An 18,581-nucleotide genomic window follows, 5' to 3' on the forward strand; every position below is an offset into this window, starting at 1 on the left:
CCTTTTAATTCCCTTGAGCCGCGGCTCCTACCACTCAGAGGTCTCCCCCCATCTTCCTGTAAACTGTTTATTTCTTTTTATGACTGTCAAGGGTGAGAGCTGCTTGACAAGCTTTTGACTCTCCCCCCTCCCCACTGCCCCCTTTAGGGGAATGGTGTTGGCGACAGTTTCCCTAATTGGCTGGTGTGTGACGCTCAGACCTGGGCTGGAGCCCAGCCTTTCTCAAGCCACATGCCACGGTACCTCCCTGTGGCCACATGGCCAGGAGCAGGGCTGTGAGGGTTATCCAGATAGCAGACGGGGGGAGCATTTCCAGATGGTTCCCATCCAGGGGTACCCATCCAGGAGCATCAAGATGCTCCTCATGGCTCCCCAGGCCTGTTCTGCCGCCATCTCTCTGCTGTCCCTCCCCAGGCAAGCGCCTCAGACACGGTCTGCCTTGTCCCTAGGTGGCCTGGCTCTGGCCTGTGTCCCCAAGTCAGCTGGTCAGTCTGAGCTTGAGATGAGCGGAGAGCTGGGGAGAGGACCCTCCCCTTGGCTGTGTCCCCAGGATTCAGGGGGGCCCTGTTCCTGCTGTAGAGTTCTCAGTCAGAACAGTCTGGGTTTGCTGTGTTCCCATCACTTCTCACAGGATCTCTGTGCAGGCGGGGATGACCTGCATCCTGACATGTCCTGCAGGGTCAGACCAGGGTGCTGTTTCCCATCACCCTCCTGAGTGGTGTGCTGAGCTCAGAGGAGGGCTCCTGCTGGTGATGCCCCTTGCACCCTTAGGGGGGCTACATCTGTCCTCTCCTTGGTCCAGGATGATACGCTTATGGAAACAGTGCTCAGTGGGCTTTGTTCCAATGCATGGGCCCCACATGAGGGCCCTGGTCTGTCCCTGTGCTGGAGGCTTGCAGTCCCATGGACACCTTGAGAAGGACAGGCCAACTGAAGGAGATGCTCACACTCAGATGGCAGGCCCTTCCCCTTAAAATGTGTTGGTGAGAGAGCTTCGTGGCCCTAACCATGGCCTCTGGGCTGCAGGAGGGTCTCCCACGTGCTTTCCCTGTTTCTCTCCCACCCGTTAGTCTTGGACCCAAACATCCCATTGGCCACTTCCACACATTGCCCTTAGTGACCCAGGAATCAGGGTCAGTGATTCGAGTGTGTTGTATATATGGTTTCTCAGTCTTATATCCCATGAGATTATGTTCTACAAACTGTGTTTTCAGGTGGAGAAAGTTTAAGATTGAGCTCTCAAAACCGCGCTAAAATCAAAGCTGTTTCCTGTGAAGAAAAAAAAAAAGTCCATATATTGCACCTCAGATTGTCGAAAGGTGGAAACTGAAATAAATTATCTCTAAAAAGGAAGTCAGTCTGTTGATGTTCAATTTTTGTGCTCACATACCCATGAGCACCTTTTACAAATGGAATTTGCAATCTTCTCACTGACAGCAGTGGCTTTTCAGAAGGAGCACTTTTCTGGGGTCAAATAGTCACTCTCCCCACTTAGGCCGAGCAGCTGAGTATTATGCAGATGTGTGTGTGTCTCGTGGGAAGGCTGATGGGCAGAAGCAGTGTCCACTGCGTTGCCATCGGGCATGTGTGAGTGCATAGAGGAGCCTTGGCCCCTGGGATGCCTCCACCCCCTTCCAGCTGGCATCCTGGCCTTGCCTTTGAGCCCCAGCTGCCTCACTATTTGTCTCTGGGGGCCGAAGGGCTGTGGGTGCCACTCCTGCCTGGCAGCAACAGGACACCTTCATGCCAGTTCTCACAGCTCGGTCAACAGGCATGTTTGGTGAAGTGGTCGACTTCCTCTCTTTCTGATTATAGGAGACCCTGAAAGTTATGCTCCTGCCCTTGCTCACCCCTCCTTCCACCTCCTGTGCCCAAAGGAGGGAAACTAGGAATTTTGCTGTCATAGGAGAGAGCCCATGAAGCTTGGCCAATGCCCAACTCTGGAATTAGGAACAATTGGTCTTTTCTGGGCATACTGGGACCAGACGGGGAGGGGAGAGGCCCCTTATGCCATCAACTTACCTTTAATGAGCTCACACCATGTGCCAGGTACCACCAGGCTCCAGGACCACAAGATGAACAAGCAAAGTCATTTTCCTTCAGGAACTCTCAGTGGGGTTGAGACAGCTGAGGTTAAAAAAGGTACGTGTGTGTGTGTGTGTGTGTGCGCACAGTATAAAAGTATGAGATAACATATAGTGTAAAATGTGATGTGAAATACAATTGATATTGTATAAATTATGTAGTATAGGAAATACAGAATGTTTTGGTTATTTTTGGAGTGAGTGTCCTTCCTGGTAGAATCAAGGTGGGCTTCCCCAAGGAGGTATCTTGAAGCTGGATTTTGGGTAATAAAAGTCACTAATTAAACTTTAATTGAAATATAGTTAATTTATGATGTGTTTAAGGCATATAGCAAGGTAAGTCAGTTTCATATGTATGTGTATAAAACAAGTTCATCTGTGTCATATTTTAGATCCCACATATGTGATATCATATATTTGTCTTTGTCTGACTTCACTTCACATAGTATGATAACTTCTAGCTCCATCCATATTGCCATATGAATGGCATTTCATTCCTTGTTATAGCTGAATAATATTCCACTGTGTAAAATGTGATGATACGTAATATATAATGCAATCGATGATATGTGTACTAATCTTTATCCATTTCTGTCGATGGACCTTTAGCGTGTTTCCTTGACTTGGCTATTGTGAACAGCCCTGCTGGATATAGGGATGCATGTCCCTTTTGTGTTTTCCGGCCATGCTGGGTCTCAGTTGCTGTGTGCAGCCTTTCTCTAATTGCAGTGAGGGGGGCTGCTCTTCACTGAGGTGTGTGGGCTTCTCACTGCAGTGGCTTCTCCTGCTGTGGAGTGTGGGTGCTAGAGCGCCAGCTCCGTAGTTGTGGAGCACAGGCTTAGTTGCTCCGTGGCGTCTGGAATATTCCAGACATTGAACCCACGTCTCTTGCATTGGCAGGTGGATTCTTAACCACTGTACCACCAGGGGGTCCCCACATATACCTTTTTGAATTATAGCTTTATAGTTTTGTCTGGGTATATGCCCAGGAGTGAGATTGCTGGATCTTATGGTAGCTCTACTTTTAATTTTGTTTTTGTTTTTTTTTTTGATGGAGCAAAGGTGTTTTAATCAACATGGTGTGGGCATATATACTGTCTTACAAGGTAGTTATTCTCAGCAAAGATAAAGATTAAAATTCCAGACTTACAAAACATAGGCAATCCATATTAAAGGGAAAGAGAGTTGTAAACAATCACTTTTACCCTATGGTTCACAAGAAGGAAGAGGGTACTTATCACTGTATAGAAAAACTAATGAAGGAAATGCCTGGATTCTTCAGCCCCCGGGAGAGGCTTGCCTCTCCTCTTAATTCCTGAGTATTCAGGAATTAATAAGGAGCAGAGAATTCCTGACAGATCCAAAACAGCACACAGGAAGCCTCCCGTTAAATGCTTCTTGACAATTCCCCCTATTTTATTATATTTGTAAAAAGGGTCTTGACCAAATGAGTTTGGTTAGTATTCAGTTCAGTTCAGTTCAGTCGCTCAGTCATGTCCGATTCTTTGCGACCCCATGAATTGCAGCACGCCAGGCCTCCCTGTTCGTCACCATCTCCCGGAGTTCACTCAGACTCATGTCCATCAAGTCCATGATGCCATCCAGCCACCTCATCCTCGGTCGTCCCTTTCTCCTACTGCCCCAGTCCTTCCCAGCATCAGAGTCTTTTCCAATGAGTCAACTCTTGCATGAGGTGGCCAAAGTCCTGGAGTTTCAGCTTCAGCATCATTCCCTCCAAAGAAATCCCAGGGTTGATCTCCTTCAGAATGGACTGGTTGGATCTCCTTGCAGTCCAGGGGACTCTCAAGAGTCTTCTCCAACACCACAGTTCAAAAGCATCAATTCTTCGGCGCTCAGCCTTTTTCACAGTCCAACTCTCACATCCATACATGACCACAGGTATTAACCAACCTTACAGAAAGGTGACGGTAAACAACAAATATAATTATCAAGACAATCACCAAAGTTACAGTTCCAGACCTGATACTGTGGGTAATACTTTGAAACTATCCTCGTGGGTCTAGCCCAGATAATTTGTTCAGCTAAAATTTCCAAATTAGGGGAAGAGGGCAGATTTTTAGAAGAAGTTTTAAAGATTTTCTTTTGCAGTAATTGTACAGAGAGGCATGATCATGTATATTTTGTAAATGAAATTTGATTTGTTCCCAGTTGTAGGCACTATGATTGAACAGGAATAACACAAAATTGAGTAGCTTAAAGAAATAGAGGAGTTAATAATACAAGTATATGGTTTGCAATTAATACAAGTTACAGAACATAAAAGTCTTATTAAATAGTAAATTTTCTATGTGTGTAACAAAAGGAAGTGGGACACAGGCCTGTATAAAACATGGCTGATTATAGCGAAAGAAATAGTTACTATGACCACGACTGGTCCCTATGAAATGTCCGGTCCAAGTCCCAAGTTGTTCTGTGCTCTGGTGCTTGCAGCAAGTTTCCAAATGGCCCATTGTTGAGGCCCACTGTTTATCGAGGACGATCCTAGGACGAGGTGGGGCTAATCCACCGTCAAGCCTCTCAAGAAGTCCTTTGTCATAGTAATGTTCCATCGAGTGTCAGTGACCTTCCATATCACACACAGTGTTGTTAATATCATCTGAGCAGTCAGATAACCACATACCATGGGGTCCCCAATCAACAATTGTATGATTAGCCACAAACATTGATTTTCTTGATTTGGTTTGACATTTGTCCCAACAAACAGGAGTATAAGTAAAGTGTTTATAAGTAAACCCTTTGCATAATGTTCTTTGTTCTTTCCCTAACTTGTTCCCTAAAGTCTCAGTAGTATAAACATGGTTTACAGACAAAGAAAGGGCAGTAAATAATCTAAGCAATGTCTGAAAGTCTTCTTTTGGAGGCAGGACGAAAGCCCAGGTTTGTTGGCTGATGTTTATGCACAATTTTGCTGGGCCCATGCACAAGGGAAGGACTTCATAAAGAAATATTAGTTTTCTTTCCTGCCCAGGGTGTGAGGGCCCTTTCATGTACTAGGGAGAAAGCATATGTGTAGAGTCATTAGTTGAAATGATTGGTCCTATCTCTGTCCATTCGACCACCTGTAATAGAGGGGGTTGGGTATTAGTCTAAGCTGGAGCGGGGGAGGTACAGGCCAAAAGACTGAACATTGCCAGGAGAATGTATTCAGGACTCGGAGGCAATCCCTGTTGAGAGACCAAATTTTCAGCTCGATTAGTAAGGGTTTTTATTTGTCCCCAAGTGGGGAGATCATAGGGGTGATGCCACTGCGGGCGGTGCTTTCTGGAGATCTTTAGAGCAGACATAGCCTGTATTGGAATTTCTTCTTCCTGGGGTTCTTGTTTCATCTCCATTTTTGAATGCTGGGGGCCGCCTTTGGTCGAATCGGCCTCAATAGGCCCTCGAGGTCACTCTGTCCGATCTGCCAAGTGTACCAGGCTCCTGTTCGGGTGCAACTTGTTGAGGTCCTTTAATGGACCTGGTGGTCCGGAGTCAATGATAAGAAAGTAAAGGAGAGAAAGAGGCTAATATTCCTTGGTTTATGCAGAAAGCCAATAAAGCCCCTGCATGGGGCTTGCTCTGTTCACAAAGGCCTCAGGTGCCCTCTCGATGGGGTGAAGGTGCAGAGTGCCTTCTCAAGAGGGTCTTAGAAGCCCGCGGAGCAAAGTGAACTCAGAGAGCCTCTGTGCTCCAGGGGATCAGCCTGAAAGAGAGAGGGGGGAAGACAGAGAGAGAGACACGGGGACCAGAGCTCTGATGGAGCAAAGGTGTTTTAATCCTACTTTTAGTTTTATGAGGCACTCCAAACTGTTTGCCACAGTGGGTGCACCAGCTTACATTCCCACCCTTTTCTTCACACCCACGAGGAAGGTTTATTTTTCCCACTTTGCTGACGAGGTGCTTGTGGTGCCCCTATGGGGAATCAAATCAGCAGAGCCAAGCGTCTCTCCCAAGAGGCTGCAGGACATCCTCTCCCCAGCAGAGGTCTCCAGGAGGCAGTGGGAGGTGTGCTGAGCCCTGAGTGACCCAGTGCTCAGATGACCCCCCACACTATTAGGGTTCTTCTCCCCAAATGTGCATACCCAGAGGGCTCCTGCAGGTAGCCAGCAGAGTCTGTAGTCTCACCCTCTACTTTGGTGATATGTCCCTGGTCCCAAGGTTACACACCCCACAGCCACCCTCCCTCCCTTTGTCTTTAAAAACCGTTCTCTGAAAGCCATGGGAAGTTCAGGCCTTTTGAGCACCAGCTGCCCAGGACTCTGCCACGCACCTGCAATAAGCACTTCACTTCCTTCACCACAGCCTGGTGTCAGTAAAGTGACTTTACCACACACAGGCAAGTGAACCTGAGTTTGGTTCGGTAACACACCAAACTCTCAACATTAACACAGGCTTAAACACGCTGGAGCCCTGGTCATAAGACAGGAAATGAGACCCAGTATGAGTTAGGGTGAGAGGCACCCATGTTTACTGAGCACCTGCTGGGCACCTTGGTCCCCAGGGCAGCCTGTGAGCCAAGGGATATGATCCCTGTCGTATAGATGAGGAAACCGGGACTCAGAAAACATGTGACTTGCACACAGTAGAGCCTGTGAGGGTCCAGTGTGAGCCCCATCTCCCGACTGGGGAGTTCTTGTCCTATTGATGGAGCCTCTGTGCCTGTCCCCTGAGGTCCTCCACGGGGTCCTCCTCAGCAGAGTCATCCTCACTCACTGCTTCTTTTCTCTGGCTCTGTATGGTGCTCTGAGAACTCTAAATAAGAGTAGCAATAATAATAAAATCATCATCATCACAGCAACAATAACAGTAATAATAATAATGGTGACAAGGATTATTTATTAAGTGCTTCAGGTAGATGGGTTCACCTAACACCACAACCCTCTGAGGGGTTACTATCATTAGCCCCACTTTGCAAGTGAGGAATCTAAGGCACAGAGAGGTTAAAGAGCTTTCCCAGGGTCACACAGCTTGGGAGCAGTGCGTTTGGACCCAGGCAGTCTGGCTTGGGACTGTACTTCCTCCACTGCCTTTGGAGAGAATTATTCAGAAAGCAGGAGACACTCCTCATCCCCACTTGTGGTTCCCTGAGTTTGCTTCAGGAGGGTCCAGGTCAGACTCAGGGCCACCCTCCCACCCCCACGAGCAGCACCTCCTTCTCAGACCTGAATTCTCAGCCGGCCTCTCGTCACTTCACCTTGTCACAGGTTTCACGCCCCACCCAGTACTCACCTGGGCAAGAGACCATGGGAGAGCTGGGGACAGGGTGGTGTCCATGAGTGCTGGCCGAGCATCGCAACGCCCATAAACTCTATGCATCTTGGCTCTAAAATCCTGTCAGGAGGGTTGGATCTGGTCAGGAAACAAAGTGGTGGGAGCAGGAAGGAAAGAAGGCAGAACCAAAAGGCTGGTGCAGAGGTCACTGCTAGGACGTCCGCCTGCACCAGGTCCATCAGAGCCATATGATCTGCAGCAGACTGACATTAGTGGGTACTGTCATCACATTTTACAGATGGGAAAACTGAGGCCCAGAAAGGCTAGGTAACAAGTCCATAGTCCCACAGGAAGATTAGAGGTCACACTCCCCCCATCACCAAAATAGAGATGAGTGAAGGCATCAGAGCCAGGCTAATCTTCACTGACCCTCCTATGATGGTTTTAAAGCTCATCCACAAATTCTTTGACTCCTCCCATCAGGAGCTGGACTACAATCTTCCTCCCCTTGAATACAGCCTTAGTGACACACTTCTAAGAAACAGAATGTAGCAGAGCTGTCATAAAAGTCGACACAGTATCCACTTGGCTCTGTCTCTGATGCTCACCCTTGGATCAGCCGCCATGATGTGAGGAAGCCTATGCCCTATGGAGGGGCCATGGGCAGTTATTTGGTCACAGACCCCACTGCAGACCACACAGGGTGGGCCTTGTGGGGGTTCAGCTCATGCACTTTTCCAAGGCTCCCAGCTCAGAAGGACTCCTCTATCTTGGAAGTCTTAATAATTACTGAACAAAGGGCCAGTGTCTTCATTTTGCCCTGAACTTTGTGAATCATGTCCTGGACCCAGATGACAGCCATACATGAGCCAGAAAGCCTTTGAAACCACTCCAGCCCCAGCTACAGAGTGGCTGAAAGACCCAAGTGATGACGACCCAGCTGAACCCGCCAACCCTAGAACCACAGAAGATAATCAAGGAAGACAATCGCTGTGCTGCTTTGACCACAAGGCATGGCACGGGACGTTGTAGAGAACTCAGAAGGCTAATGTTAGATCTTAATCACATCAGATAAGGACCATAAGCTCTTAGTCTACATGCAAAGTACAGCAGGCATCAGCCTGGAGATGCTTTTTGCTGTTGTTGATTCATTTGTTTTTAAGCACCCAGGTGATGGTGATACTCACGAATAGTCCATAAAGATTGTGTTGGGGAAATTTTCCACCTCTGGTTCTGTGCCCAGGGGCAGATATTTAAAAGAGTTCATTAAAACCAGCCTTCAAAGTTTGAGAAATTACAAAATGTTGCCAACAAAAACTGATTCTATCAAGACAAAACCAACTACTTGGCCACAAAAGAACTAAATAATGCCATTTGCAGCAACATGGATGCAACTAGAGATTATCATACCAAGCGAAGTAAACCAGACAGAGAAAGACAAATACCATGTGATATCATTTATATGCGGGACCTAAAATACGGCACAAATGAACCTATCCATAAAACAGAAACAGACTCACAGACAGAGATCAGACTGGTTGCCAAGGGAGAGTGAGATGGGGGAGGGATGAATTGGGAGTTTGGGGTTAGCAGAGGCAAATTATTATATATAGCATAGATAAACAACAAGGTCCTACTGATAGCACTGGGAACTGTATCCAATCTCCTGGGATAAACCAAAATGGAAAAGAATATTTAAAAAAAAAATTATGTGTGTGTAAATCTGAGTCACTTTGCTGTACAGCAGAGATTGGCACAACATTGTAAATCAACTATACTTCAATAAAAAAATACAAAAACACCCCCAAATTCAGCCCCACCCCATAAATAGGAGATGGGGTGTCTGTGACCCACCTCCAGATCTTTCTCCAGGTCATAGCTCTCCAGAGTCTGGAAGGCACTGGAATACACCTCCACTGCTTTGGCATGGAAGACCATCTCAATGGTCACAAAGTCTGAAAAAATTTTCTGTGGGGAGAGAAACCCAGATCATGTAAGTAATGCTGTCAGAAGGACTGTTCTGGGCTCACCTCAGATGTGGACCAACCAGGGGGCAAGTCCTCAGTGGGGAATTTCAATATATTATTTCTAATTATTTTTGTTTGAACCGTTAATGCATTCCCATGGTTCAAAAATTGCACAGGGGTTGTTCCAGAAATGTGTGAGGTCTTGTGAACTTTCTGAAGGGTGTCATTTTCTCAGCTCTCGTCCAGCTGGGCTTCCTCACTCAGCCCTTGTTTCTCTCACTCCAAGGACTGGTGGGCTTCCTCACTCAGCCCTTGTTTCTCTCACTCCAAGGACTGGTGTTTGCAAATTGACAGCTACAAACTTGCAGCCTCTGTCGCCCACAGACTGGAAGTGGGCCTTACAGGATGGGAAGGGGGCGCTGCTGGTAAGACAATGCCAGGTCCACTGGCCCCACAACCTGATGGACCAGTTTGTCAAAATGTTATTAGTGATAAAGAGTTTTGCTTCTCTAGGTCAGATGGTTCGGCTTGGCTCAGTAAACTCTCACAGAGCTCCTGCTGCGTGGCTGGCTCCGGTGGGGGCTCTGTGCAAGGCCCAGATAAGCTCCTACTATGCGTCATGTCCAGCACAGTCTCTTATTGTGTCTCAGGCCCCAGTGGGGGTTTCTGCTGTACCGTGAACCCAGCACAAGCAGCTACTGTGCACCAGACCGGAGGGGAGGCACCTACTGTGTGTCAGGCCTCTCCTACGTGCTGTGTGCAGTACAAGTTCCCACTGTGAGGGAAGCATCATCAGGACACATGCTTGGTGTTGGAGCAGGAGCTCCGCAGTTCTGGAGCTCGCCTTTTCCGGTCACACGGGAAGCACCTGGGGTAGGCAGACCAGAGAAAGTCGCAAAGCCACCTGGGAGAAGGCGGCGGGACAGCGGGGGCCGCAAAGCCACCTGGGAGAAGAAAGGCCTGAGGAGGCAAAGCGCGGGCTGGAAATCCCTGCTTCCCGCCTCCTTCCCTCGTGCCCTGCCGGAGGCAGTGCTGGCGGTCAGGCGAGGCCTCCTCCTGCCCCTCACTGGCGCTTGTCCCCGAGGGAATGACGTTCCCTCTCAAACCTCAGTTTCTTCGTCAGCACACGAGGGACAGGAGTGGTCCCAGTCACAGAGACCTGTGAGAGGTTCAGCCAGGGCCGCGGCCCTCGACCTGTGGCGCCTCGTCGACGCCGGCCTCACCTGGGGGCCGGTCAGGGATGCAGATTCCCGGTCCACCCGGGCCCACTGGCTGCCACTCCGAGGCGGGCCCGTCGGCAGCGTTTTAAGGAGCCCTCCAGGGGATTTCTGACGCCCGCTCGGGTAAGCGAACCCCTCTGCTTGGGAGCGGGGCTTCTGTTCTTTTCTCGGCGTCGGAGTTCATTTGTAAATATTTCATTAGAAGTGTGACGTAAAACCCACAGAACGGTATCGATTATTTCCAGTTCTGGTTTTGATCTCTTTGAAAATTTGTTGGTTCGGGGAAGTGTCTCTTACAGACGGAATCCCCCAGATGTGAAGGACGCCCGCGGCGCCCCGCGTGCCTCCGGCGGCCTCTGACCCTGGAGCATCGTGTGCGCATGCGCTGGCCGCGGCGCATCGGGTGTAGAATAGAGGCTGCCGGCGGTTGTAGGTTCTGCCTGCAACGTGCGTGCTTGAGCCGTCATTATTAGTGTTTCACTCGCTTCATTCGTTCGTTCTTTCATTCATTTCCCAAACGTTAACTGAGTACTCACCGAGTGCCCTGCCTTGGAGCTGGTGCCCGGGACCCAGGAGGGGCCGTGGCAGGCAGGGCCCCTGCCTGTATGGGAGGCAGGCATGGAACGGCAAGTTCTCCCAGACTCTCCACCACCCCATCAAGGGCTCCGCATGATCTGTCTCCCCCAAGGTGTCAGCCCTGTCAGGACAGGGCCTCTCTTGGCTGGCTGTGGTGTCCCCAGCCTCAAGCGTAGTGCCTGCACATAGTCAGTGCGTATTCAACGTGGGTTAGATTCACCAGTGAATTAAAGATACAATGAACGCACTCTCAGGGATAACTGTGCTGCGCACCACCACCACCCCCCCACCCCCCGCCCCCGCCCCGTCCCGCCGGTCCCGCCGCCAAGCCAGGGTGGGATCGGGGTGTGTTAACAGTTGATTGGACCAAGTCTAGGGGGCAGGTGAATTTCTCTGAAGGACAAGGAGGTGTGGATTCAATGCAGAGTAATGCCAGAGCTCCTCGGTGGAGGACAAAGCCTGTGCAAAGGCCCTGAGTTATGAAAGGCCTTGGTGCAGGCAAGCTTGGAGTGGTGTGTCCAAGAAGAGGCTAGAGGGCTGGACTGGGGTTTTTAGGACCTTGGGAGGATTTCGGCTTTTCTTCTTGGAACAAGGGAAGCATAGAACGTGTTAAACCCACATCAGTGACAAATCAGAGCTGCCTTTTGTGAGATTCCTGGGGCTGCAATTTGGAAAATGGATTAAAGGAGGGGTCAAGAGTGGGTGCAGGGCCCTCTGTGACCATCTTGCCCTTAAAGACCCTGACTCCCTGGGGGCTCTGGTAAGAGCTGGGGTGCTGGGCCTTTCTGGGTGGGGTCTGGGTGGAAGGAGGAAGGCTATGTGTGATTGGGGCTTCATGGAGGAAAGGAGGCAGTCAGGGTGAGCCCTGAGGGTCCTGTGTGGAAAAGCAGGGGCCTGGGAGAGACAGACTGCCCAATTTTCCTGGCAGGCAGGGAGCCAGCCGGGTGTGAGAGTCAGGGCTGCCAGTGCTGGCTTCCGGGCAGACAGCTGTGCAGGACAGCTGCCCAAGCAGCCGGCCTCTTACCGCCCACGGCAGGATTTACTGTTCTGGGAGTGAGGGCCCTGAGAATTGGGCAGGCACAAGGTCACACACACACTGTCACAGGGAACACATGTGTACTCACACAAGTGCAAACACAAATACACAGGCATACATGAGCAAACACACCAAATTTCACACACGAGACAGCTCAGAGTACTTCTGACTGGGGACCAACCACCCCTACCTGAATGTCCTTCAGCTTTTGCTTCTGGAAGGTGTCCACTGTCTCCTCCAGCTGGTGGGAGGTGCGGCTGGCATCCACTGAGGCCCTGTGCACGCTGGTCTCTGCCTGGCTCCAGAGATAGAAAGTGTCATGGGGACTCCATTCTGAATCATTTTCTGTTCCTTTGCCCTACTTTTGGGCCAGCTGTCCTGTGTAATAGGCACCTCTTGCCAATTGGGTCATCGAAGGAATGGCCAAGTAGGACCACAGCAAAAGGGGCAGCTGCCACTTCGACAGACCCTCTTAGTTGTGTGACCTCAGTCAAGTGGCTTAACCTCTCAGAGTCTCAGTGTACTTGCCTGCAAACATGGGTCAGTAATAAGGGTTGCTTTGGAGGACTGTTCCAAGAATGAAAGAGTGGGCACAGCTGAGCTATTACTCTGACTATAATCTGTTAGGTACTCCACTGCTGCTGCTGCTGCTAGGTCACTTCAGTCGTGTCCGACTCTGTGCGACCCCATAGATGGCAGCCCACCAGGCTCCCCCGTCCTTGGGATTCTCCAGACAAGAACACTGGAGTGGGTTGCCATTTCCTTCTCCAGTGCATGAAAGTGAAAAGTGAAAGGGAAGTCTCTCAGTCGTGTCCGACTCTTAGCGACCCCATGGACTGCAGCCCACCAGGCTCCTCCATCCATGGGATTTTCCAGGCAAGAGTACTGGAGTGGGGTGCCATCGCCTTTTCCGTAGGTACTCCACATTTGCTGATAATTAATTCCTACATGTGGAACAATTGTAGTTGATTACTTTATTGGTTGCTTTGATTTAATCTCTATGGCCTGACTCCATGGCAGGCCTGGCACGTGAAGGAGCACACAGAGCTGAGTTGGGGTTGGCCCCTTAGCTCTCTGTGACCTTGGGCAAGTCACCTTTCTCAATTTCCTCATCTACAAGTGCCTGCCTTCTACAAGCAGTAAGTAGGTAACCCCAACAAGGAAGCAGGCTGTGGTGAGGAGTGACTCCTCTAGTTGCCTGAGTAGCATTGCTGATGGGACAGAACCCAGGTCTCCCAAGTCCCAACCAATGGCTTTCCCAACACCTCTGACCCTCCCATCCTGAGCCCAGGGCCCTGCGCACACCTGCCTGGGTAGAGCTCACCTTGCCATTTTGTGTGTCTATTCATTACCTGCATGTGAGCTTGCCTTCCTCACCCAGATTTGTGACGCTTACCTGAGACTAAGAACGGTTTTGTTAGGGATCCAGGTTAACCAGCATCCCCTAGGGTGGCCCACGCAGCCCCCACCCAGAGGGTGCAGTGACACGCTGCCCCGGCCCCCCGCCCCCAGCCCCTGCCCTGGGAGGGATACGATGGTCTGTCTATCCGAAGGGGATTTCTGCCTCAGCTTCTCCAGTTTCTCCAGTTGTTTGATTTCATCGTTCCGGATACTTTTGAATTTCTTGATCTCAGCCTAAGGAAGGAGGAGGGTGGTTTCTTGAGGTCCCAGCCCAGCCAGTGTCTCCCTCCCTGTGGCCCACCTCGCAGCGCCATGCCCTTGCTCACCCGGGTCTGCTTTATTTGCATCCCATAGAACTTCAGGGGGTTGACGACCTTGGTCTCCAGCCTCTCTACCTGGGGGCACATAAACACACACACAGTCAGAACAGGTGGAGCCAGAGAGATGTTGAGAGGCTGTGCTGTCCCTGGCCTGCAGTTATAGTGCTCCAACTGCATACCCAGGACTGTACATTGGGCCATCCCTCAGCCTTGGGGTTGCGAGCACCAGCCTGGGCTCAGGGCTCTGCCTCCCAAGAGCACAGTCACACATTTACTCTCGATGAGCCCCGTTTTCTGGCCTGTAAAATGGGTATAAGGAGTGTACCTGCCCAGGCTTTCTTAGCAACTGGGTGGGACCCAGTGCATTTTATTTCTCCAGACTGCCTTAAGTCGTCACCAGGGAGGCTGACAGATTCACCTGGAACACGAACTAGCAGAGAATCCAGAGTGGACCACGCTGTGAAGCCCCAGGGACTGGCAGGGTAGGTGAGGGGGACACTTCACGCCCCCGGGTCAGTGTCTGTGTGCAAGCCCAACGCTAGACACTTAAATAAACATTATCGGTAATAGTAACAGTCCAGTTAAAGCTGCTGTGGATTAAGTGCTTACCCTGTGGATGTCACACTAAGCAGGCGTAGGGGTTCCTCCAAGGGCTTTTCTTATAACCCTGATCACCAGCCACCCCCTCTCCAGAGGTTCTGACTCAGCAGGTCCAGGGCATGGCCCCAAAATCTGCCTTTCTAATAAGATCTGAGTCTGGCTTGACAGACGGGCCAGGGGAGCTGGAATCCCTACCCAACCCCTTCCTCCTCTTCTGTCAAGGCTTGTGGCTCTTCTAAATGCAAATCTTAAAAAAATAATAATAATTTTCCCAAATGCCAAAAGGGAAAGGAACATATTCCCCTCCTTTTGTGTACAGCATTTCTTTGGAAAAACTTGGCAGTTATAGATCCTTTGTCTGTCCCTTTGAGGTAGGTATAAACCTCTTAAAAGCTAAAGAAGCCTCTGGCTGGTTTTACAACCAGGCCAGGCCAGTCATCTCTGAACTGTAAACATCAGGAGGACAGTGTCTCCAGGAAGTTTCCCTGGCACCTGGCTCCAGGCTGTACCTACCTGCTTGTTAGAAAGAGGTTTTAGTTTTTCTCTGGATAAAGATGATTGGCCAGCCCAGTTGGCCCCTTAATCACCAGGTGGAACTAGGAAGTCCTCTGTGACAGAGGCTCTGTCCCTTCCCTGTTCTCAGGGCATCCCCTCCCTGTGGACAGTCATCTCCGATCTCCAGAGAGTGCGCTTGGTGGGGAGTGAGGATTCTCTGTTTTTGCCATCTGATCACCTGCGACATGCATTTCTTCTGGTTTAATGCTTATTCGATAGAAAAGCTGTTTCAGTCTTTTCTACCATAGCAGAGGGGATTTTGGGGGGCTGGCTGGAGATTATTAGTTTTATTTTATTTCATTTTACTTTTAATCCCAAACTCCTGCTACTGCTGCTGCTAAGTCACTTCAGTCGTGTCCGTGTCGCAGCCCACCAGGCTCCCCCGTCCCTGGGATTCTCCAGGCAAGAGTACTGGAGTGGGGTGACATTGCCTTCTCCACCCAAACTCCTAGTCTATCCCTAAACACTGATTTACAATATTGTTAATTTTTGCTGTACAGCAGAGTGATTCAGTTACACATTCTTTTCCATTGTGGTTTGTCATAAGATATTGAGTATAGTTCCTTGTGTTCTACAGTAGGACCGTGTTGTTTATCTATCCTATATGTAATAGTTTGCCTCTGCTGATCCCAAATTCCCAATCCATGCCTCTCCCACGTCTTCCCCTTGGCAACCACAAGTCTGTCCTCTGTATCTGTGAGTCTGTTTCTTTTTCGTAGATATTTATTTGTGTCATATATTAGATTCCACATATAAGTGATATCTTATGACGCTTATCTTTATCTTTCTGATTTCACTTAGTATGATAATCTCTAGGTCCATCCATGTTATTGCAGATGGCATTATTGGTGTTTTTAATGGATGAGTAGTGTTCCGTTGTATATACACCACGTGGAGTTTCCATTTTTAATTCTTACCCTGACTCCCTGCATCTTTCTTGTCTTGCACAAGCCTCCAGGCTCTCAGTTCTATAAACTAAGATTTGACCCTGGCTCCTCTGGGGATGTCTTTGCTGGAGATGCATCCACTAACTGTGGACCCCATCAGGCTGCGCCAACCCTCAGGCTGCCCCCCCCACCCTGGGCAGTGGGTCCTCCAGAGCTGCCTGCTCACCTCAGCTTGCCTGTAATCTTGCACTTTGGCCAAGTCCTCAGCAAAGTTCCTCAGGGTGGCCCGCATCTCTGGGTTCTCCGTATTGGCGAAGCTGATGAGCTGTTTGACCAGCTGGTCGGCCTTGTCACGCAGCCGGGCTGTCTTGCGGGTGTAGGCGGCCAGCAGTGAGCAGAACTGGCCAAAGGACTTCTCGGCATTGGTCACTGTGTCCTCCATCACCCGCACCTGGCTGTTCCTGGGGAGGCAGGGGCCTGAGGGGCCGTGCTGGGCAGTGACACCCAGCCAGGTCACTCAGTGACACAGGGATCGCCCACCCACTGCTCTCCTCCTCAGGCCCAGGCGCCTGCTCCCCAAGATAATACCCGCAGTCTCTGGGTCAGGCCAGCAAGGCAGATGCCAGAGGCCAGAGGGGTCATGGGACTGGTCAGTGGCCAGGCAGGCATGCAAGGTGGGTTTGTCTCCTAACTTGGCCTTTCGCACTGTGAGAGCCTTTAGAGGGGCTTTATCTTCCCGGTAGAGTTGGTCTGTATTCCAGCCATCCTGAGGGGCAGTGGCCTCTTTTCTATGAAATTCCCTGATTCTTTTTCCTGGGCTGTTGAAATTCTCTGCCTTCTCTGCATCATAAAGCTTTTATTTTTGGAATTAATAAACTTTTTTTGGGGGGGAAATAGTTTTAGGTTTACAGAAAAACAGTGGAAAGTACAGAGTGTTCCCACAAACCGTTCCCTCACAAGTGGTTTCCCCTATTATTAACAGCCTTCCTTTCTGCAGGACCTTTGTTACAAAAGATGAACCCATGGTGATACATTCTTATTAACTAAAGGCCCTTATTTACATGAAGGTTCCCTCTTGGTGTGGTACATGTCATAGGTTTTGACAAATGCTCAATGCCCTGTCTCCAACTATCACAGCATCATAGAGAAGTTTCACTGCCCTGAAGACCCTGTGCTCTGCCCTTGGGTCCCTCCTGCCTCTCCCAGCCCTGGACCTTGTTTGTCCTTGTGGTGCACCATTTTTCAGCACTTATCACTTCCTGTTGTGCAGAGGAGTGGGGAGCGAGGGCTTGCTGACTCATGTTTTGTGTGCTGCTAGCCGGCAGCCTGCCCGTCAGAGGTGTTCCATGAAGAAGTACAGAGTGAGTGAGGACCTGCTGGATTTTGTCTTCCTGAGACAGCTGAGTGGCACAGCCTCAGACACTCGCCTCGCTCTCATCCCACTGCACCCTCTCCTCATCCCTCATCCCAGGTGGTTGCTGCCCTAGCCGCCTCTGTTTGACCAAACCTCCCAGCCGTGCATTCTTCTAATCGTATCTCTAAGGCTGGAAGCTGGGAGGAGGGCTTTTTGTCCTCCTCAGAAACCCTAACTGGTGCAGTGCCCATCGTGTGCATGACCCTGCAAGCAAGGTAAATGGAGGCCAGAGAGGTGAAGCACCTTGCTCCAGGTCACACAGCCAGCTGCATTCTCTGTCCCTCCAGGTGGAGTCCTTCGACCCCCTTGATCAGAATCACCTAGGGCACAAGTTAAGCCTGCAGAATCCCAGCCCACCCTCCTGTGAGTGGGGCCCAGGGGTTCCATTTGTAAATAAACACATCAGGTGGTCCAGAGTTTGCAATCCCCAGAGGATCCAGGTGTGGAAACAGCTGGCTAAGGGACAGGCAGGTTGAGAAAACAGTGATCGAATCAGGCTGTAGGCAGTGGGGTTGGGAACAGTTCCACAGAAGGGATGATGCCTGGTGGGATTTTGAAGCATGAAGGGGTTTCCTAGGTAGAGATGAGCTAGAGAAGTTGGAGGGGACCGTGTAAATTTAGCTACCCCAGGTCTGTGGGCAAAAATGCTGGAGAAGTAGATGGAGGCCAGAGTCTGGAAGCCTCCATGGTCCCTTGACCTTGAGGTGTGTGTGGTGCGGGCAGGAGAGCATCCTTACCACCACCCCCTCAGCAGTCCTGGCAGCCTCATCTGTCTCAGTTAATCTGGCCCTAAGAACCTGGTTGCCCCCCTCCCTCTCAGCTGGGGCCAGCATGGAGCTGCTTACCTGGAGAGAATGATGTTCATAGTGATCAGAGGCAGCAGCTGTCCTGGTCTTGGGGAATAAGGGCAGGGCCCCAGGGGTCCCCCAGGCCTGGGAGAAGTTGCACAGGGCTGGGCGCAGCTGTGTGGTCCTGGCTCAGGGGACGCTGCCACTTGGTTGCTGGGCAACGTGGCTGCCCACAGTAACCCTGGGAGGAGCCTCTGCTGGTCACCAGGGCAACCTCTCCTGGGGCCAGCCTCCCCAGGCGGGGTTAGGAGGCCTCACCCTGCCATGCACTGGTCCAGGTAGGGTCCCAGAGAGGCCCCTGCTCTGGTGAAGACAGAGGTTCTTATGGACCTGGCAGTGTGAGGGCTCCCCCAGAGGTGCAGGGACTGGGTTTAGGGCTGCTGGCCTGGGATGCAGCCCTGGGCCTAGCTGTGTTCATGGGTCCTGTTGCTGGGACTCCTCCCATGAGAAGGCCGCCCGCCC

At 50.6% G+C, this 18,581-nt stretch overlaps 1 protein-coding gene across 1 annotated transcript; it reads right to left on the bottom strand.

Annotated features, from left to right (window-relative positions):
• Positions 1–6,525: 6,525 nt before the first annotated feature.
• On the bottom strand, positions 6,526–18,239 carry CIBAR2 (CBY1 interacting BAR domain containing 2). Its single transcript, XM_069549667.1, has 9 exons — positions 18,117–18,239; positions 16,084–16,318; positions 13,822–13,890; positions 13,628–13,729; positions 13,360–13,361; positions 12,285–12,393; positions 9,150–9,263; positions 7,314–7,415; positions 6,526–6,836 (listed from the first exon to the last, which is right to left on the bottom strand). Exons 1-9 carry the CDS (start codon positions 18,134–18,136, stop codon positions 6,723–6,725), a joined length of 867 nt encoding a protein of 288 aa, XP_069405768.1. The 5' UTR covers positions 18,137–18,239; the 3' UTR covers positions 6,526–6,722.
• Positions 18,240–18,581: the final 342 nt, after the last annotated feature.

This window comes from Ovis canadensis, chromosome 14 (genome assembly GCF_042477335.2).
Source record: "Ovis canadensis isolate MfBH-ARS-UI-01 breed Bighorn chromosome 14, ARS-UI_OviCan_v2, whole genome shotgun sequence".
Lineage (NCBI taxonomy): Eukaryota > Metazoa > Chordata > Mammalia > Artiodactyla > Bovidae > Ovis > Ovis canadensis.